Raw genomic sequence first — 23,506 nt, forward strand, 5'->3', positions numbered from 1 at the left:
CTCTTTCCTTATCTTTGTAAATATAAGATTTGGAATATGTTTATCGAGATCATCATTTCCATTTGTTGCATTTGCGTCGTCCCAGCCGTAGCAATTTCGAAACATATTACATATTCAGGAGGACAAATCTGAATCACTGGAGGCCAAAGCTTTCAGTCGGTAGGGTCAGAAATTGAATTCGTAGCTGGGGAAGCTTTTAAAGTTGATGATGGGTTCTGATTTAGATTAGTATATTACATTATCGAGGGACTCCTGACATGTAATCGCATCAGGAGCGATGCAGCCGCTTGGAAAGAAGTAAATTACGGCTAACAGCATCATCACTCGCTCGAAAATGTCACTGACATAAGTGATTTCGACTCGGTTTGTCTCGTTTATGATGCAAACCTTTTGATTGTTTTATGCCATCTGCATGAGAATGTCTGGTTGTCACTGCCGACGACGTCCTCACTCGTTTTCTCATCAACACACCTCGATTCTGATTATGCAGACTTGCCGAGTGCCTTGTTAAAACGTAATTAGACCGAAAATTAATTCACGATTCAGCGGCTCGAAATTGCGAAATGATGTATCCGAAATATTAGAGAAACACGCGAGGACGCCACAAGAACCAAAAATTATTGCGCCCGTTGATTTTATCAAATTTCGAGACAACGTCATTTGCATGGCGGGCCCATTGGTCGTTGAATTGACCTCGGTTTTGAACTGAGCCAACAAAACTAATTTTTTTTAATTGGCTGCACTTGTGCCCGCTCGTTCCGGGATAAAATATGCAAATTATATCATACGGCGTACAGCACTGGTGCTAGTAAATACACGGAATTAAATTCAACATCTATCTACATAATAAAGAGCCGGAGCAAGTCCGGAATCATCAAATCAAAAGCTCCGGGAACACGTTAAAAAGTCAATAAATAGCCGACAGCTCGAAATAATGGATTAAAAGGCACACATGTTGCTAAATGCACCAACACTACTTCAAATTCTCGACGAGATCTCTTTATCCGAAAGGGTTGAACGAATTAAAATACTCAAATCAAAATTAATGCGGGACAAGTACGCACGATTTCGGCTTTGATTTTTATGGTTATACATTATTCATGCCGGAACGAGATGTTTCTTTATATTTACAAGAGGCCAAAATCGTACAGAAAATAAATAGCACAAAAAATTTGTTTTTAATATCCCCTGAGAAAAAAAATTCTCTTTACTTAAAAAACTGACTATACGAGCAAAATTTTTTTTATAAAGAAAAGCGCAATGTATCTATATTTTTGTTGCACATTCACATTCCACATTACTAAAACTTACAGACCCAAACAAAAAAAGCGAGGTTTTAACACATTTTGTTCTAATATTGCCTTTATTTCGTCAATGCCGAAAACAAGTTTCAGTTTTGCGCCTTTAAGAAGAATTTTTTAATGCTATATTATGATTTCTGTTAGAGATATTAAAATCAAAAACTTATGGACTATAGAAACCTGTACAAACAATACAAAAATAAAAATGTACGAATTTGTTAAAATTAAACCAAATTTTGAAATTAAAAAAGAAATATTTCTTGCTTTCATAATTTAAATTTTGTGCAATATCTATTTCAATAATAATTGTAATGTTTGAATCTGATCTTAGATTAACGATCTTAGATGGTTTTTAAATTCAAATTAGAGCTTTCGCAACATGCGAGAAGTAAGAAAACATGGTGAAGTAAGAAAATTATTTAAAGCTGTTGCTATATTTAAAAAAAAAGATTCTAAAAAATATTTAGATATAAATGTTTTCTAAAACTCTTACTTGGTTCATCACTTCATCAGACTCAGCTTGAACAAAATTTATTAAAAACTTTTCACTGCTAGCTTATTGCTAATTGTCTGTTTTTCTAATTTTTTTTGTAATAAGCCTGAAGGTTATTTATTTGGTCTTTTTGGCATTTTGGTCACTTTTTCTTGATCACTTGAAACTCAAACTCAACACAACTCAAAAGACCGAGAGCGATTGTATCTCGTATCAATGAAATGCAAAATATGAACTAATGTATGGCTCAACCAGCAAAACAATCTTTTATTGACGAATATTGAGAACTGAAATTGATTAAATATACCAAGAAAGTCACGTACATTAAATTTAAGCACTTAAGTAAGATATAACTTTACAAAAGGAGCAACGTGCAGTTTTTTAAACCAACTCTTCGGTAAAAACTATACTTATAAGGCTGCACAAAATATTCCTTAACCGAAAAACAAAACTATAGGTAGTTTTGTAACCATTTTTTAATGTATTTAAGTATTTTTTTGCGTCCGCATATTGTGTTATCTTTAATATTGTGGCCTTTCTCGATTTGGCGCTCCTAGGCAGGGGCCTGCTTCGCTTATATACCTAGTTTCGGCACTGTATTTCGTTGTTGTGTCTTCCACTTTGGAAATTGTGGGAAACGAGTAATTTAAATCTTCATCAAACAAAATGTATTGTGTGTATTGAGCTAGCAATCTTTTGCTATTTTTCCTGCATCTGCGGCATTTCCTTGATAATTGCCGTTGAGATTTTGAGCTCAGATATGCGCATCACAACTAGTCGTCAGCGACGTGCTACAACGTCCACAAATCCTGCACCATTATCAGATCAGAGAGTCGCGTTAACACGCGAATGCAAATCCTCCGATCCTTTCGCTTATAAATGATAGCCTAGGCATTCGGCTATTGTTTCGGTGACATTTGTATTGTGTATTGTGTTGCCGGTGGCGGCGGCGACCGCCGCCGCCGACCACCGTCTATTAAAATAAAGTATTCGGTATAGATTATAGTCCCGGCCAACGTTACAAATCACTGAGCGTGAGTTAGATTAGGGCCGGTATAATGGCGCCGAAACACCGGAGATTTAAATATCCGCCGCCATGTCCTTTAATGCCTCCACTATCAACATAAATCGCTCCCTTCAAAGTTTCGGCCCTATTTAAATGCTGGAACAAGTCGAGCGGAACGTCATGCTTAAAATACAGATTAGGTTGATTGATTTTCGACCCGTGGACGAGAGGGCAGAGGCAGAAAGCGCGATTTGTAGCGGGTGATTAATAGAGAGACGATCTGTCTAGACCAGAACGATTTATCTTTGGTACGAATTTTACAAGGCCAAGTTCACGCTCATTTGCATAACGATATTTCGATAATTTATGCCAAAGGTGAAACAAAACAACAAATCTACTAACACCATTTTTGAAGCTTTGAGAAGAATCTATTCCAATGGGCGAAACGTGACCACTACAAGTGTCAAGGCACAGATAATTAGTTGACATTTGAATAATGAACACAGTTTTTTATGAGCTGCAGACAAAGAAACACGAAATGCAAAAATTACACTTTCAAAATTTGTTAATTTGGTTAAAATTAAGATAAGTGACGTCAGGGAAAAAATTGAATTGTTTAGCCAAAGAAGGCCAAATACACAATTAAGTGTGATTGTATCTATCCTGTATCCTTTTTTATTCAAATGCAAACACTCAAAATAATTAACATTGTTAGTGGCGTAACTAGACCCCCAGGAAAAGTTTTGATAAAGCAAATTTCTTACATATCTTCTAGTTTTCTAAAAGTTAAAACTGCTCAAATTTTTGGAAAATTGTCAGAATTAAGATGTTTTGTTTTACTTATAAAATATTAAAATACGCAGTGATCCAGAAAGACTGTCTGTTGGTAACAAATTTGAAAGTATTTTTGTTAGGTAATAATTTCCATCACTGCAACCTGATACGGTTCAAAATTGTTAAATTGTTGTTAATCAGTAACGTCTTTCATTAGTATCCTTCAAATTTAAAAATTAGAGTCAGGATTGACAACAGATTCATTCATTTTGGACACTTTGTATAATAGTATATAATAGCGTTTTTGCTCAAACTTTAACGTTTTTTTGGAAAAATTTAAAAACATTTTTCAATTTATTTTTCTCTTTGTTTACTATAGGAAATAAATATTTTTATTTTGGATATTTGGATTGTGTATAATAAATTTTGGTTCCATAAGTCGCCTCAAGTTAATTTCTTTGACAAAGTCATCATTCCGAAATAGCAAAGGCTTTGATTTAGAAGTTATGTCTAGCAATCGGGTCCCTAACTCTACGATTTGGCTTTCGGTTTGAAGGTATTTGGCAAATTAACAACAACCCCCAACAATTATCGAGAAGTTGCTCGAAGAGGGATTGAAATTGGAATAACATGGATCGTTGCACCGACTAAAGGACTAATTCTGGCAAACTTGCTATCGCTCCGAATCTAAATCACCATTTTCTTCCTGTTTCATATCTTGAAAGGCACTAAGGCGGAAGGAAACGTCGTGACATTCGAAGAAATAGCAGACCTAATCGGGCTCTTAACGAGATCGAACACTTATTCAACAGGAATTCATTTGTATTCGCTTTGTTCCCGAAATTATTCTAACATATTCGAGGAGCGTCGTGGAGGTTTTCTCGTGTGACAATTATGCGAGAGAGAGAATATTAAATATCCGTGTTTTATATTGTGATAAGGTTTAGCGTGTTTATCGATGCTCTTCCGGTTCCGATCTCTTCTTTGCTGCTGACTTGGATCGATAGTAAGACGTGACAGGAAATCGGAAATGTTTCGAAAAAAGGATCGTCTAACAAACAAATCAGGAGAGATATTTTTAAAGGATTGCGTTCACGTCCGGAGAATTAACGAAGGAAACACGAATTTTGAAGAAACCTTGATTCCGACGCAAGTATCACCGATCTTAGGTCTTTTCACATGCAAATTACATTCTTTACAAATAGTTTTTTCAACTTTATGATTCATCAACAATGCCAAATGTGTGAATAGAATAAGTAATTAAGAACGAAACGGATGTTTGAATAAAATTCGCAATAAAATGAAGCCTTGAATTAATGAAACAAAGCACCAAAGTCGAATTAGAGCCCCAAGGGTAGACGATTTTTATTTACATATTGAAAAATTGTTTTTTTCCGAAAATCCTCTTACGATAATAACCACTTCTGTAGATTTTTGAATTAATTATTCAGGGAATAAGAGAACGCGAATGTTGATTTGTCGAACATTTTTTAAGTTATGCAATCAAAAAGTAAAAACAAAGAAGATTATAAAATAATTACAGTGTAAGTTATAATCTGCTATCGGCACAATTGAAAGTAAAACCTCAACACGCTAAATGCTTCTTAGATTGGTAGTCAAGGTCGGTGCAAATTTTGGCCGAAATTAATTTATTTTGCGGTTTTGTGTTATGAAATTGTCGAAATTTGTTTTTCGAGTGAAATCACATCGAATTGATGTCGACTCCGAGGAAACGTTTCTATTCCTAATTCCAATTTGAATCCTACCAATAGCTCCCGACTGCGAGATACCATCTATTACATTAACTTTAGTTTACTGCATATTCCTTTAGGATTTCGACAGAATTTGCATTTTAAGGACCGCACTCCCTTTATGGAATAGGAAATGCTCGGCTCTAATAAAAGCTTTTTCCTATACTTTATCATTTTGGTCTGTTTGCGATATTTCTACTGTTTACATAGATTCGATAAATCTTCTCTTTCCGAATATTACCAATAATGTGACAAAAACTGCCTCGACATCAAGAAAAAAATTATGGTTTGTCTTTCGGATTTTAATATAAATTGGAATTTTAACGTTTGCTTTTCTCGTATTTCATCAGGCGAAGATAATTGGTTTGATACTGACGTTTCCAATTTCCTACAACGTAGAAACAAGTTCTTAATTACTTAAGAGACTATAATAAAATGACCATCATGTTACATATATACACAGGTTTTGTTGGAACATTACATACCAACATTACCAACAGTTGCATGCTTATCGTAGCTTATCGTTCTCCAGTCCTAGAGTTTGCATTGTTGATATTACGACTTATATAGACGATGCAATGTAATTTATTGTTTTTAGAAACACTCATTTCGATAGTATCAAATTGGAAACGCAACAGTCGCATTCCTAGAAATGCCTCACGTGACATGTTCTTTAATGTTCTTAGTTTTTAAATTTTGAAATTACAATTTTGTGATTTGGTGTTTTAATTTCTAATTTTCGTATTTCGAATAAAAAACTTAGAATTCTAAACATTTTGAGTTAGTGTACTAGACTAAAAGCAGAATTGTTAAACTTAAAGATTCATTATTCGCAATAATTTGCAATAATTGTAAAACCATGCGTTGAGTTTTTCCGGTCACGTGGCACGCACTCAATTTTTTTCCATTCCAATGTCGCTCTAATTTTTCAATTTTAGTTTTTTTGCACAATTAAATCGCGTCAGTTTTCAACAGTTCATTAATTTCACATAAAAAGTGCTAATTGTTGGTGCATTAAAATCTATTTTCTGCCTTGGGCGGTACATGTCCTTTTTCAAAGCGGAATAAATTCATCTGTTGGATAATTAGAGGAATGTAAGTGAAACGTTTTGACAAAGACCGAGCACACAAAAGAATTCGTTTGATATAACCGGAAGCCCCGGCTTGTGAACGAGTTTGAATAATTTTCGCTTGTAGTCACTGTGGAAAAGTTAGTTTCACATTTTTCTATATTGGCTGGTAATTTTTCAAGTTTGATTTGAGCACCCTTAAGGAAAAGACTTAATAAACGTTTATTTTTTCAAAAAAATAACAATTCACAAGAGATTCACCAGAGGTGAAAGTTGAGTGATCCCAACGAGAATTTCTTGATAAATTACAAGACGATTATCGTAATCACAGTGTGGTAGGGTGTTATTACGAGAAAAATCTTTCCATTTTTGTCTACTAAACGAAAAATGTAATTCTGAACCGATTATGTCATGTGTTTTGAAATATAATTGATTTACATAATTTTATGTGATTGGAAAATTAAAGCGTAAACAGAAAAAGTAATTGAGTTTGTGTCCATTCTCTTGTTTTGGCTTAGGAAAACCATCTTCCTCGTTTCACAAGACGCTTTCTAGACACGAATTAGCCCGATTTTGCAACTAGAATTCTTCATTTTATGAGCAATTCATGTAAAAATAAGAAATTCAAAAATTCCAAATCGGAAAAGAATGCATTAATTAGAATTTATATGAATCATAACAAAAGAATTATTTTTGTGTTTAACATGTTTTTTTGTAATAAATAAAGGAAAATAAATATAGATTACGCTTGGAAATATTTTTTTCTAAAATTGACCAAAAAATAGTTACAAAAAAGCCTAAATTGAAGAACAAATCAGGTGTCTGTCTCTCCGCTTTAACATCTTTTCTCCTCCTTTTTCTCTCGATTTTAATCCGCAAAAATAACGATCCAATTGTTCGTCCCATTTTTCACTCTTCCAATCCGTATTTTTTGGCTCTCTCGGTTTCAGATTCGAAAAGATGTGACAGCATCGTATCATAAAACTTAATGATTGCCGTAAAGTAAAAAAAGTTTCGACTCCGAAAGGAGCGTTAAAACAATATTTCACATTTCTTAAGAGTCTCCAGTGGCTGGGTCTTGCAGCGTTGCAAAAGCAAACCATCTTAAAATTGCTACGTGCTTCGAGATTATTGAAGAGATATTTTTAAAGTATGTGTCAATAAAAGAGAACGGCCCCACGATAAATATAAAGTAAAATGTTATTGAAAATGGCTGGTCATATCGCAAGGAACCAATTCCAAAGACGCAATGAATAATAAGAAAGTAAATTTGAAAGTGAGATTTGACGGAATATCAAAAATTTCACTCTGAGGATAAATCAAGCGATAATTAGTTGGGAGTTTGCGAAATACTACGGTCGATATGACAGTTTGCTTAACATGCTTAGGCCGTATACGGGGAATCCACACAGGCAACGTCTTCAACGGTAAACAAGGTTGAAGTTTACTAATTCCTCAAATCAAAACAAGATTATTAGTCCTAACTGGATAAGTTAATCACTAAGGATTTCAAATTGCTCGAATTACGTCCTTTAGGCAAGCTCTTACAGCATACGAGAGTATATCACGTGGCAAAGACACGAGAAATTCATTATTCATTTTTACTCACAGGCAAGTTCAAGGAGACAAAAGGACATACTAGGGAGGGACCAAGAGATTTTTCATCGGGTGTGACCGTTGCGCAACAAATTCCAATTCGCGGTCAAAAAAGCGCTTTTTATGAAGCATTGTTGTTGTGTCAGCTGTAATGGTTGTCTCGGAGACAAAAAATGTTTTGATTGATTTAAAAATATGTGCTGACTAATTTTAAGACGTTGACTGCACTTATACTTTGAAGATATCTTTTCTAAACTTTTATCAAAAGCTTTAATTAAATTCGGATTTATTAACATACGGATTTTTCACTATTCTCTATTTGAATTAGTTAGGTTTCTCAAATTTGTAAAATTGGGTTTATTAAGTTCGATTTTACTCTAGTGTTTTAGGTTTTTAAGTTTGGGTTTATTTCAGTATTTCAGATTTTCCAGTTTGACGTTATTCAAAGCATCCCAGAATATAAGATATTTCTTATTTTATCTCTTGGCCATATCCGACTATATCATTTCAGAATAGAAAATAGACATTTACAGAATGATATTTGAATTTCTCACATTATTTTAAACAAGAAACTTTGCTTTGTACTCATGCATATTACAATATAAAGATGGAAGAATCGTGTAGTTAATTTAATGAAAAAAGTGGTTCAATTATGAATACATTTATGGATGCATTTTTTTATAACTATTTATTTTGCAGACCTTTTATCCATTTGTCTCCGTTTCAGTTCTATTTCTTATCTCCAAACATTTTTTTTTGTTTCATTGTTCATTTCTCATTATTTCTCGGCGAATATCTCTATTCTCCCAAATTAGTGCGTTTCTTATCCTGAAATGTAGAAAATTTATCCGTTTCACTGCAACTCTATGCGAACTATTCCGTAATATATGTTCGCGAAAGTTTCCCCAAAATGAAACTCTTGCACAGCCGGCAAAACGTCTTTAATTTACTAGACGAACAGTCTCCTCGTTTGCAAACTTTACTCAAAATCACTTTTTTTTTCAGGCACTCGTCCCCGGATAATGTGTTTGGTGTAGAATCGCAACACGATGGATCGCCGTCTTTTCTTCCTGGCTTGCTGCTTATTTACGAGTGAGTATAATAATTTTTGCACGTATTTATTTAACAGACTAAGACTTCGTACTTAATGATCGCGGCTTTCATATTAACACAAAACAAGAATGACATCCGTTTGAATTAAAGTTGAGCAAACGCATGAATATTTATGTGCTGGAAAACTCCACGTTTCTCTTTTTAATCATTGAACTGAAAATGAATTTCACGTTTTAATTGTCTGGCAACCATTTACCTTACGGTTTTTCCGAAATTCTTCTGAAACGGAAATAAAATAAAGCCGCGTCAACTTCGATACGAGAATTTTGCTGAAATGTACGTTTATTTTTCATATTATCCATGCTCGGATTCCTAATGTACACAAATGTTGCAGTTTTTAACCGCTGCTGCAACGATTTTATTAAAACCTGAAAAGATTTTGCGGTTATAGCTTTATATCTAATTTCCAAATAAGATATTGCCTGCAACACGAAATGAAAATGCACCAAGCAAAAGGAGTACCTAATGCATTTTGAACATTTTAACTTTCAGAGTATTTTTTGTTGCGTCATTTATTTAAAAAAGTAAATAAATTCGTGTCTAAAAATTCCATGCTTTGTCCGTCTAACTTTTTCCCGGAGTGAAGAAAATTGAATTTTCTGCTTAATCCTCCAACATCTATTCCGTTGAAAGCAAGTCGGTTATGCTCGGTAAAAACTTTAGATTTTTTATGATTTATAAATTCTACAGTTCCCTCAAGTCGCGGTAAACTTTCCCATCTTAGGTACATGTGGGCTCAGATTTATGGGATAGTAAATAATGTAAGAGTGGAAAGGAACAGAAAGCGAGGTTTTTGGCGTGCGTTTTCACACGTGTTCGAATAACATTTTAAATCGCGACAATCGGGAAGAAAAAGTTTTTGTAAAAAAAACACAGTGACGAAAACGGAATTGCAAGGAATTAAATTTGGCGGATTTACGGTCGGATAAACGAATTTGTGAGCAGGAAAAACGAATAAAGTAAGTATGTTTGGATATACAACTACAACGAAATTGAAATATAAACGGTTTTATGAAATTTTATTTCAGACAAAACGAGATGTTATTCAAAATTAATAATCGCCCAATTAATAATTTTTTTTCTTTCAGTGCTTTTAATAAATAAATATGTATGTATATTATTTATAAGAGCCTGATTTTATTTTTTATGTCGGGAGACTCATAAAATATTTTGTCCCAATTCTGAATGCTTTTCTTTCATCGTCTGCATATTTTACATATATATTTGGTGAAGTTTTCTCCATTGTTTTAATCCTCCAATATCGCAAATAACTCCGTGCAATTCGACCGAGAAGACAAAAAAACTGTTCTGTAACTTAGTAAAAATCCTGAAAGTTTGCCGTCATCTGTTGCGAATCTCACGTCCGCTATCCTTTCTCGGCAATATTTTTAAACGCGGGGACTCATTTGAGCATTTTTGAAAAGTGGAACCTTGTTCCCGTTACCTTGTAACAAAATCCCTCTTGAAGACCATAAACATAGCTAACCTTGAGTCAGTTGCACTACGACACAAACCGTTACTGCAAGGCCTCCACACCCACTCTTATCATCGTTTTATTAATGACAACAAACGTAAAATGAAAATCAAACATATCGATCGCTTGACGCAGTTATTTTCGTTCATTATAATCCAATTCTGGCGTTCCCTTGCTGTTAGTTTATTAACAAACATGCCACGACACTTTTTAATCATCCGCTCATTTGGGTGAAATTTATCAAAGCGAGCTTTTGTGAGGAGGGAAAGAATCACACCGGAATCGAACCAAACATTCCATTTTGCGGTTTACAATTGCAGACGGTTTTAATCAATAAACGCGTGCATTTCATTTTCACGCGATAAAAGGCGGAACAAATGAGTCTAGGAAATCGGACAGTAAACAAAGGCATAATTTCGTTATTACTCTATTTTCGACTCGGAAAATTGCCGATTTTATTGTTACGAAAATTTTATTTTATTTACTTATTCTCATTCAACGCATGCAAACACATTTTCGAGTCCAACTTTAGTGAGCGTTTATCGGAAAGTAATAAACAAACAATTAATTTATTTAGCAGCGGTATAAAATATAGATAAAAATCAATTATTTAAAACTTTTTAATGACAATTCTTTTGCACGTATTTGAATTGAAATATTATAAACACTTTTATTAGTTGATTTTCACCAAGTACTAATTATCTGGCATTGTAATTAACTTTAAACGATTTGACGTCAATGCATTTTTCGTGTTTAGGAAAATTCTATTCCGGGAAATATTTTTAGGAGCCATTTGGTGGCTGCTTCATTTATATACACTGGCCGCCAAAGTTAACCGGACAACTAAAATTTTGCGTTTTTTTTTACATTGCAATACTTTTGTTATTCTGTGTCGGATTTTGACGAACTTTTGTTTGGCTTCAAGAAAAAACTTTGTAGATCATTGTAATTTAATTCAATAACATTTCCAGTTTCTGTCTTCTGAATGTGATACTCAAAAGACGAAGGCACTGTTTTTTTACTAATTTTTATACGGAGCTGTAGTGTGCGACAGAGACAAACTTAAGTTTTTACTGATTTCAGATTATTGCCCATTCTTTTCTGAATTATGTACCACATTTTCTATAATTTTAATTCTTGAGACATGAGAAATATAAACCTTCAATAAAAGCATTACATTTCCAATTTCAATGAATGTTCGTATTATGTAGGTCAAATGTGTCAAAAACTCAAAATAGGCGCATGGAAGCTTCCAATAATTAACCGTTTTACTTGTTGTAATCCTTCGAGATTCCAAGTTTTTCAGACTTTTTGTGCTCAAAAACGTAATTGTGCTTTTTTGGTGACATAAGCAATAATTTTCGGTTTAACTACCTTTTTATGTAGCCTACTTTCTGAACGAATATTTAGTAACACTGGAAAAGCAACATCTTTTTCAATGCTTTGTATCTCTGGGGCACCAGAAAATAAAATTTTAAAACAAATTGTCCCTCATTCAAAAAAGAACGGGCAATAATCTGAAATAAGTAAAAACTTAATTTTCCCTCTATTGCACACTACAGCTCACTATAAAAAAGTAAAAAAACAGTGCTCTCGTCTTTTAGGTATAACATTTACAAGACAAAATTAGAAATGTTTTCGAATTAAATTACAATGTTTTTCAAAGTTCATTCTTTAAGCCGAATAAAAATTCGTCGAAATCCGACAAAGAATAACAAAAATATTGCAATTTGAAAATTGCAAAATTTTAGTTGTAGTTGTCCGGTTAATTTTGGCGGCCAGTATATTTTGGTGCAATTTTTGTAATATGTAGCAACTGTATTTTTTATAAATAAAAAATAATTCTTTAGAATTCGTTGATTAACATGAATGTATACTGAGTGAATTAAGCGTGAATATAGAATTCGTGTAGTGTCTGCGATAGTTTCTTGCTTATTTATCGCATTAAGTTTAAATGGTTCGAGCATATAAATTGTTCCATATGCCGGAGTTCGTGCACTTGAGACTAATTGCACTTTATACACCGAAGACAATTAAACCTGTTCAGGCAAAATGCAATCTGTTTCTGGTTTATCGTCTTAATTGAGTAACATTGTGTTCATACGTCTTAATGTATTAAACTCCAGCAAGCGTTCACTTCGCTTACTTTATCAGCCTTGTCCGGAATATTCGACCCGAGATCAAGTTCAAGTAACAATTTTTCGAATTGTTTGCAAACATTAGACATAAATCGAAGTAGAGATAGTCACCTGAGCTCAAAAGCTCTGTTTTTGACGTTACATACTTCCATGTTATTAATGTCCACGTTTTATACTGAGCCCACATTACGAGTATTTTCTTCTTGTTTTCATTAATTTATGACTGTGGGGCCGTTTTGCGGATATTGGCATTCCTGTGAGACACACAAAAGGTGAACACTGAGAGAATATTTCTCCATAACCTTAAACCTTGTCCAAAAAACTAGAACATACATTCCAGTTATGTTTTAATTGATTTGACATTAGAAGTGGCAATTTTTTTCCCCGATCAAAACAAAGAGTTCAAAAAACGTTAAACCTTGAATTGTTTTTCACTGTTTGGGAAACGTCGTCATATAATCTGAGTGAGATCACCTTATTAGAATTTAGCAGAAGTGTCACTTTCTTCTCTTAAATAATAATTATTAGCACAAAAAATAATTAAATCTTTTATAATTTAGAACAATGCAAGGCCATTCTCTTGATTCACTTAATTAGAATCTAATCCAATTAATTAACCCAAAATTTCAAATCCACGATATTTATTCAGGATTTTCTGTGAAGGTCAAGGTTTTGCCCTTTCGCACATTATCACACAATTCCCTAAATCAATTTTCGAACAAAACGGAACATGATGTGTTGGCAGCACTTCCAGGGGATAATAACAATTTCCAACCAACATCACCAGGTTTCATGCATCGCTTCATCTAAACATAATTAGAATCGGCCATTTGTAACCGAAGCACAAACGTTATTCTTGTGACTGTGCTTTTCTGATATTTATTATCAATCCCAACGTTTAATTTATTTACCGCCTGAATAAATCGAGTCTCGACACGAATGGAAATTCCAAAATCTATTATTTGTGTAAGAGACACATCTGCTACTTTTAAATCTCTAATGAAGGGCTTAAAAAGTTAAAGCTCATCTTAAATCCCAGGTGTGTGCAAAGACCGAAATAAAGAATTAATTCCCATTAAAAATTCAGACCATATATGATCCATGGCAAGTCAATAAGAGCTTAATCTGACTAAAACATGGGTAAATAAAGAAAAAATGACCAATGTTCTAGAATCTCTTTCAAATAACAAAAATAATTTATGTCTACGTTAGATTATTTGGTTCTGATCTGCTTAGTAGGTGGTTAAAATCTGACAAAATCAATGAGTGTTAGATATGAGGGCGTGTTTTTTCAATCTAGATTTGTATTGCGCCAAGTACTTGACAATAAATAATTTTCTTTCAATTCGTCGATAAATCAAGCGTTGAACTGCGTTCAAAGCGTTTGACATTAATGGGGTTACAAGTCAAGGTTTAGTGAAACATGAGTCAGCTTACAATATTGTAAATTGTGATAAATAATTAATGCAAGAAAAAATCTTTGAAGAACGTAAACATGTAGGTTTGCAAATAATGGAAATGATTTCAGCTCTGGGCAGAAATACGAATAGAGAAAATGATTGTTTTTCAAAGTTTAGTCCACAATGCAGATCAATTACTAGATCATGCGATTAGAGTTAATCTGAGCTTTCGGACGCAGCCGTCTGACCCATGTCAGTATTCTGGTTTTTATTGCTCGCACGCCTGATTAAATTTGAAAGTTCGCTAACAACATATGAAAGCAAGACATGAAGTTTATAATTAATAGCAGAAGCGGTCGTTAATACGAAGAGGGACGGCGAAAAATCACCTCCGGATTAGTCCGGTCTGCTACTTATCGTAAACAGGAATTGTTTTCGGATGGGATGAATATTCATTTCCGTTTTTAGTGGCGATAAAACAAAAATCATTATTCAGCAGCGTCGGCGATAGGAAGGGCAATAATTTTCGGAGTGACGTTGCAGAGGTGGCGTTATAAATTAAACACAGACGTGGGGTCTTGCTGCTGCGGTACGAAAGCCGTGTTTTCAGCCGACTCTTGACAGCCGGCGCCTGAAATCCGGATCACATATTGCGAGAGACTTATGGCACTCGTTTCCTATAAGAACCAGAAAAATACGTCTCAATACATTGTTTTGCTTACGAACCAACGCCCGAATTGTTTAAATCCCATTCGTTCACGTCCAATTTTACAAACGAAAATTTATGCTAACTGGGAAATACTGCAATCAGATTCCGCCATATCTACAGAGTTTTTAGCCCCAATTGAAAACATAATTATGATTTCTAGTTATAGAAAATTATTTTTATATATTAAGTACCAAGACCAATCATTTGTTGTTAATTTTGCTTTAATTTTTGTCAAAATGCCATTTACGTAAATTTTACTTTGTTCAAAATAATCTGTTTAGCGTTGCTTGTTTTTTATTCAGTAGATTTCAGACTTATCACTACTTCCCCGTAGCCAAAGTAATGCTTCTCCTTTATGCCGGCATTAATTTGGATTATGATTTCGTAATAGCAATACCAAAAGATGAAAATGTTTCGCATAAATTTGGCTTCCAGTTTGCTGCGAATTTCTTTAATTAAAACAGAAACCTGAAATATTTGATTAAGTTTAATCCAATTTGCTTTAGACTAAATTACTAGGTCGTGTTTTCTCTCCGACCATATATTTTGTCTGAGAGAACGATGAAGAAGATAAAACAGAGACGTAGAGAATTATTAATTTAAGAAGATATTAAACGACACATCTGCAATAGCGAGAAAAATTTTTTGTTGAAAATTGCTAAGCGAATATTTAGATTTGTATACAAACTCGTATTTACACGTGATAAATTACGAGCTAATTGAACCGGAAAAATTCCGCATAAAAGCTTTTTTGGTTAAGACAAAGTAAATAATTTTAAATGGAAAATTATTACATGTTAGCAAAAGGCTTCACTAAAATTTCCTCTATTTTTGCGCACAGTTGAGCTGATTAAAAACACTAAACCTAATCCAAGTTATTCATGAAACTTTTTTAATTATGAGAAAACAGCAAACATTAAAGAATGTTTGTTTCATCACATGTGAGATAAATTATTTATCGCTGCCCTAAATAGCATTTCTAAATATAGTCGAGTCTTTTATTGATTTCATCGAATTCATCATTTGTGGAGTGGCAAGAGCCCTAAAGTGAAACGTGACCCATAAAATCCGTTGCCCATCTCTTGAAAACTGGTCATTATCTCAATTTGGCCGAGCGCGAGCTTAATCTTCATTTTCCTCTCATAGCAATTATTCAGCTTTTCCCCATCACTTCCTAAATTGAATTATTTGGTTAAGCTCATAATGCCGCCTTTCGATTTTTCTACTCGAGCGATGGCACTCTCGAACTTTTCTTTCCCTAAAAGCTTAATTCGGTCGTGATTAAAAAATTAACGATTTTATTTATGAACACAGAAACAAACGGTTATGCTAAGCGGCAAAGTTTTACCTCGAATCGGAGCGGAAGAGATTTAAGCAGCATGCGAGTTTTTGGGACAAACGAGATGCACCCGACTGAAAGTCGAATGGAATCGAAAAAGTTGATAGTTTTCATCTTGATATAAAACAATATCAGAAAAGCAGATAATTTGTTCCGTTTCAATAGTGAAAGCACGGCTTTTACGCTTTTTTCCGATTCTTGATTGAGGTTCAAAGAGAAATCCCAATTTAAAAATGATAGCGTAACGAATAAATATTTCATAAACTGATTTCATATCTTTGAATTTTCAAACGGAATGGGAAACAATTTTCATCGACTTATTCAAATTTAACAAACCTGTGACATTTATTTTAAAAACAAGAGTTTCATTTAAGATAAATGACAACACGATTTGTTGGACTAACCGCTAGTAAACGCCTTCGCTTTATTTGTACCTATATTTCCACCACTTATGCCCAGCTACTCGATTATAATAACTGACTTAGTGCTTTCCCCACTACTTTTCGTTTACAAAGCCGTTTTAATGAACACTGTGAGTTTATAGTGATTGTATGAAGCTTCTATAAAAGTAAACTTCTTAAATTGTTCTCCAGAGCTACGAAAACGAGCAAACTTCCGTCGCTCATATTTCATAAACTTTTCTCAGAAATATCGTGCAACATTTCCTCCGGTATAATTAAAAAGATTGATATTTTCAGTGAATTTCGTTTCATCGGATGGTCCTGTATTCGTCAATCCCTCATCAGTCACCCTTCCCCCAGCTGTTAATCAGGGAAATTACGTCACTCAAACTGTCTATGGCTTCCTCGACTTTACCACTACAATCGGAAACACTGTCATGGTTTTCTCCCCGCAAAGCGCCGCTGTTTCAGGTATTGTGAATTCGAGAGAAAACAAAGTTACATTTTTCCGGTTTCAGAATCGCCAAAAGTAGAATCTTCAAATACCGTAATCGATACGAGTCCAATTGCGAAAAAAGAAACAGTTATAATAAAACCAAGCAAGACCGAAGTTAAAATAATTTCCAGTAAAGTCGAAGTTAAAACTTTAAGTCAAGACAAACCAAGCACAAAAGTTTCTCCAAGTATTGTTACAAAAGTGGAGGTCGTGAGTGGTCCTCCGGTAATATCTAGTAAAGTCGAGATTGTTACAAGTTCGGAAAAAGCGATCAGTAGTGTTGTTTCGGTTAAAACTGAAGAAGAACCGGCGGTTATCCTCGGCAACAATATTGCTGAACCCGAATATGACTTCCTGTCCCGCCAACCGTCTGAAGTTGTTGAAGAAACCTACAAAGTTATTAACCTGAAACCCAGTTCAAAGTTCCATCTCAAGCCTCGGACTTCTGAACCCAAAAACAAACGTCCGGATTCATTACACCCAACGGGATTAGTCACGAAATTAGGAGGAACTGTCGTAAAGGATGGCACGACGACTATCCACGAGACTAGCGTGATTGGGACTTACATTTCGGGGAAATACGCACAAGTCCTCCAGAGCACTTCACATATCCACAATCCGCAAAAAGCCAAGATCAGTCCGTCGCCGACGTTGCGAATTCTTAAAACAGCCGCCCCTTCGTTGGGGAAAAGCAAGCATCATCGCCATTTGGAACCAACTCCCGCGGGTTCCATCGAGGAGACGATTGTAGCGGCGGAATCTTCGAATTCCATCAAATCGACGAGGAAACCGGCGGGACCCACATTTAAGCCGCGGTTCAAAAATAGACAAAAGGAGGAGGAGGAGGAGAGCGAGGAGGTGCAGCATACCAAGAAGAAATCGCAACGTACACGAAACCAAGGGAGAATTTCTAAGTGAGTTGAAGTGTGGATCCACCGATAGAGTGCACGCTGATTCGACGTTAAAAAAAGTGGAATAGCAATTACTGTTAACTTTTAATTATTGACATTCCATATAGTCTGTAAATTTAATTACCTGCGATAATAGCAGCGTGCATTCCGTGTGCCACTAAAAATTCCAATGTATGAAAATTTGAAATATTCATTCGGTTTAATTGCAAACGGAAGAAATGGTTTTATTTATACCGATATTACTTTTTGATGTGAAACAAAATATAATTTGAGTGTTTTGTAGGTACACACATTTTTTTTACAAAAAAGTTGAGTAAATAACATACTAAGAGTAAAACCTGATTAAGCAATCCGTTTTTCTTAATATTTTTATTTCCAATAAAGTACTCCTATTAAATTCGTAGATCACCGTACCTTTGGTAAATGTTTTTATGAAACTCAAAATCTTGAATTGGAGCTTTATAAGTAAGTATATCTATTAGGTACTTTAAACTCAAAATAGTATATTAAAAAACAAGTGTCACAAACACCCTCATTGTGATGTGAGTAGCTTATGACACGAACTACGCAGTGGCGAGTGTTACAAACGCACGATTATCAGAATGAGAGGTTGTAAAACTTGTTTTTATTGAGCGTTTTTTAAATTGAATTTATTATAGGAGAAAATCAGCTGTCAATAGATGGTACAGTTGCGGAATTAAAATTTCAGGAAGTACCTATTGCCATTTTCATAATGTAAACCCTAAAACAACTTTTACATTAATAACTTCATTTTTTACTCTTGTCATGTTTATGTCACTTTGACTTACCTATTTACTTTCAAAAGTAACGTCACCGACAGAAAAGTTTAATTATCAAATGTCAGTCTTGATGACAGTAAAAGGCAGTTTACAATAAACTTTTTGAAGTCACAGAAAAATACTGCCCGGAATTTTAATTCAGCAACTGTACTAATACCATCAATGTTTTCCCTATTTGAATAGTTTGCAGTTGATGTGCCAGATGTCTCTTTTAATAATTTTGACGCGTAACTTAGACGACGACGGGATTTTGACAAAATTTAGTGACAACTTAAAAGTTTTATTTAATCTGTCACCTAACGTATTTAAAAGTATTTTTTTATTTAAAATGATAATGACAAAAGTTGAAATCTCTATCTCAGAATGTAACGCATCAAAATAGAACCTCTCACATAGTTTTTGCAATGAGGTACGGAGCAAAAACGCTTGCAAATACTCATATTTACATTGATTTGTCAAATTAACAAAAATGGAAAACTGATATTGTCAAAACATGTTTTCCTCATTTGGATATGATTCTAGCCTGACTACTTTGCTGATTGTCTTCTACAATATTTGACAGTTAAAATTTTTGACATTTGACGTATGGGAAATGCAAGTTGCTCAAAAATAGTTTAAATTGCATTACTTTCGGTGAAATACATATAACTGCAACAATGTTTTACTTAAAACGATAGTTGATGGCCAGTAATGACCAAAGTTTGCATAAATTGTCGCCAAAAAAACAGTGCCACAAAATTGCATTTTATACAACTGTTTTTAGTTACAAACTAGTACGAGTGTCTATATTAAAGAACGCGTTTCGTATGACAAATGACTTATAAGACAAATTTTTATGCTATTTTGTTCTATTTTGCGCATTTTCCGTACAACATAAAAGTCAATTTTATAAAATTTAGGAACTTCTGCACTAATATGGTGGTGGTTGATAATAAATGTCACAATGTTTGAAAAATTCGATTTTCGAAGTGTCAATTCTCGAATATTTTTCAAAATTTTGTTCAATTTGCAATGAGTACTACAAATATTTCATGCACACCACCTGAAATAACAAAAATCGCTCAAAAAGTCGCTGAAAATCACCATTATCAACCTCTAGAAAGTAAATTGTACTAGTCTATTTCAGCACCCGAGGTGTTGAAATGGCTTATTAAAGCATCGGTTTTAGTATCAAAATAAGTTTTCTTCTAGGCGCAAAATAGAAAAAAATGCTCATTGTGACACCGAAATAGAAAAAAATATTTTAATGAAGTTATTAATATTTTTAAAAATTGTCACTTTGACACAATACCTACTTAAAATTGTGAAGATTATAAAGTAAAATTTGGAAAATAAATTTTATTGAAAATTTATATTCAACATTGCTTTGTAAATATTTCTCGAAATTTTTAATTAAGTTGTTTGGCATATTTTCATACGGAATTCCAAAATGTGCAACCGCTATGAATATTTCAAATGCACGATTGCATGAGCACACAGCACTAACACTTGTAAATAAAATACAGACACAACACCTCACACAGACCTCACAAATACGGTCGGAGTAGCAGAAAAACTACAACATCACGACCTTCTGTACACAGTGAAGAAGCAACAACTTCGTCGAATAAACGCTACCAGAACCGTCGTAAACAGCAACGTACCAGCACGGAATCCTCAGGCTCCGGTGGCTACAGTCGTCGTGGCTACAAGCCCAAAGTCCAGACCTCTACCGTGGAGCAAACCTCCGCATCTACAAGCCTCTACAAGTTCAAATTGAATCGGTCTCCTGGCAGATGGCAATACAAGACGACACCCAAGCCTCGCGTTACCATCAGGAAGCAAAACGACGACAATGACGCCAGTAACGAGACGCTCGGAACGACGCCGACGACGCTGCAAGACGTGTCTCCGGCACTCAACGACGTCGTTACGCCCCAAGCGAGGTCCGACGACGTCGACGGACTCGAAGAATCCGAATCAATTGCTTCAATTATTGACGATCAAAGCTCCACCGAAAATAAACTTGACACGCCGTTTCCACTCGAAACGCTCAAGGTGGAAATTTCCACGCCGCCGGATTTTAAAGATATCTATTACGAGATTGCCACAATCAAGTCACCTTTCACCTTCCAGGTATAAAAAACCCAAGTGATAAAATATTAGGGACAATTTTAGCTAAACAGGCTCGAAAGGAAAGTTTGATTCCCAGACGAATTTTATACTGTAAAAACTTAATTTTAATGTAAAAAATTCATATACTTTAGAGACTAAATTTACAGCAGCGAATTTTGGTGGAGGCGCCGGGATAATACCTCGAAATATACAGAGTAATAAATTTTTTTTAACTAAAAATTATATAATCATGTTTTTTCTTTAGTTACTTTTTATTCTTATTATTTATTTATTAGATTATTTTATAATTTTTAATTACACACAAGGTGAACAAAATGTATGAAACTAAGCGTTTTTTACAGACTATAGTTACCTTACACAAAAATATTAGTGCAATGCAAAATACAATAAAAATGTGATTGTGTATTAAGAACAATAATTTAAATTTTTTTTGTTGCTTTCAGGTTTTTCAAAAACCAGACTTAATGGCAATCTACTATGACAATTTTTTTAATTAAACTCTAGTGCTTCTAAACAAGTTGTTAAAACTACGTTGTAAGCTCACCACAGACATTTTAGAAATTCAAGCGTTCGTAAAAAAGAAATTCAAACAAAAATCCTGTGAAACGCTCATATTTTATACGACTTTACGTTGTACTAATTATTTATTTTGTAAAGTAATTACTTTCTTGCAAGAACGCTTGATCCCATACTTTTTATTCACCTGATATACAAAATTTGGCTTTTGAATTTTAAAATTTTGTATATTTAAAAAAAATTACTTTATATTGAATGTATTTTAAGTACATTTTTTATTAGAACAAGCAAAAATTTAGTTGCCTTTTTTATTTTTATTGTTTGAATTATTATTTCAACAAAAATTCTTCTGTATTTTCTTTTAATTTTTTTCTCTATTGTGTAATATTTCATTAACCATCTGTTTCCTTTTTTCTAGGCCGGCAACGTGAAAAACACCCGTTACATAACCGTCACGTCCACATTTGAAAAAAGTCTCGTGAACACTCCCGAAGCCACAATCTCGCCGTCAGGCAGCGAGCCATTAACGGAAAATATTTTAGCCACTTCAAGCAATTACAAAGACAATAATTTCTTCGATTCGAGTGTTGCCACGTTACCACCAATTTATCTGGCATCCGACATGCAAACTCCGCCCTTGGAAACACTCACAGAGACATTCAGCACGACTCAAACCATGCTCAAGACTCATATCCTGCCCGTCATTCACAGCGGTAACGAAACAGCCACTTCAACACTCGTTCAAACGTATTTAATAACAAGATTAGTGACGGCGACGAAGACTTTACCACCTATGGAAGCTTATCATTTCATTCCGAGTAAAACTTTGAAAGAGTTTAATAGTCATTTGGATGAAGCGGGGTCTGAGTTGCATCTGGAGTTGGAGTTTGGGGATCAAAACGATCAAGAAGATGAAGGACAATTGAAAAGAAGTTTCCCTCAAGATTTGGATTTAGCCAAAATTGGTTCCGATTTTGATATCTCTGATGTTGACAAATCCAAACTTCCGGAAATTCAGAAAGTGAAAACAGGAAAATCAAAACCGGTTTTGAGCGAACCTCAACAAACCCCAGCTTTAAACCCTGATCAACTCCAACAATTGGCTCTCTTGAGACTCTTAAACCCGGCCGCGGCTCAAGGCCAAGTCATCACCACCTCAAAACCGGTCTTCAAAATTGAAACAGTTTACGAATCTCACATTATTCCTATCGTAAACGGGGGAAACACAGTCTTGAGCACTATATCCAAGGTTCTAGGAACTATAACAAAAACAGACTTTGAGTTTGGGACTAGTACACTGGCACCCCCTGCGCTCCCAATCCCACCGATTCCTCCGGTGAATCCTCTGTTTCCCGCGGCTCAATTCGCCGTCACTTCGTCGCCTGTAGTCCAAAGCACTTTGGTTACGCAAACTGATAGCAAGGTGCTCAAGCTGACTTTCGGGGCTAAGACGGCTTATACGACGATTTTCTCTACGAAAGTCGTACCGAGTTTGGTAACGACGTATATGACGGCGTCGGTGCCCGTACAACCCACGGCTTTCCCGGGATTCTTCCCGGCACCGTATCCCGGATATCCCTTTGTGGGGTGAGTGACGTGCGGTCGCGATGGACGATCCTTGTACAGTTTTGTGTAAATAAATGTGAGGGAAAATCGGTGAGGACTGATTTATTTATAATCTTCATCATCATTTACTACTACTTGTAAATATTTTAGTTAGTAATGTACTTTTTATATTGTAAAAATGGATAATAAAACTTTATAAAATAAACTAAAGTTATTTATTTAGTTAGAAAATGAGTATTACGCAAAAAATGCATATTACTGCATTTTTTAAAAATTCAAAAAGTTGTGTTTTAATGGACTTAAGCCGTGTTAACGAGGCTATTTTCAGCTTTCCATTTTAGTATTAATTTTGCAAGTTAGCTAGTATTATGTTGTTTTTTAACTTTTTTTATTAGATGTAGCTTTCGGAAATGTAGTATTATTATACAGTATGTTCCCGGATTGAGTTTATAAGAGGAAAAAAATATCTTTAATTTTACGCCAAAACTGCAAAGGAAAAACAAACAAACAAACGAACAAATCTGTAATTAAAACTTC

The 23,506-nt window shown here is 34.5% G+C and overlaps 1 protein-coding gene across 2 annotated transcripts in view; it reads left to right on the forward strand.

Annotated features, from left to right (window-relative positions):
* LOC123005317 overlaps positions 1-23,174 on the forward strand; it is a 38,350-nt gene extending 15,176 nt beyond the window's left edge. Inside the window, exons 3-7 of one of the 2 annotated variants that reach the window (XM_044399002.1) lie at positions 8,997-9,083; positions 16,863-17,036; positions 17,084-17,975; positions 20,278-20,887; positions 21,822-23,174. In XM_044399002.1, coding sequence (XP_044254937.1) covers positions 9,041-9,083; positions 16,863-17,036; positions 17,084-17,975; positions 20,278-20,887; positions 21,822-22,994 — 2,892 coding nt within the window. In that variant the 5' untranslated portion in view covers positions 8,997-9,040 and the 3' untranslated portion in view covers positions 22,995-23,174. The remainder of the gene's footprint in view (positions 1-8,996; positions 9,084-16,862; positions 17,037-17,083; positions 17,976-20,277; positions 20,888-21,821) is intronic. The other variant, XM_044399003.1, reaches the window with a different exon arrangement.
* The last annotated feature ends 332 nt before the right edge of the window (positions 23,175-23,506 follow it).

Source organism: Tribolium madens, unplaced genomic scaffold (genome assembly GCF_015345945.1).
Source record: "Tribolium madens isolate multiple individuals breed KSU strain unplaced genomic scaffold, Tmad_KSU_1.1 Scaffold_20;HRSCAF=117;Tcas5.2_LG4, whole genome shotgun sequence".
Lineage (NCBI taxonomy): Eukaryota > Metazoa > Arthropoda > Insecta > Coleoptera > Tenebrionidae > Tribolium > Tribolium madens.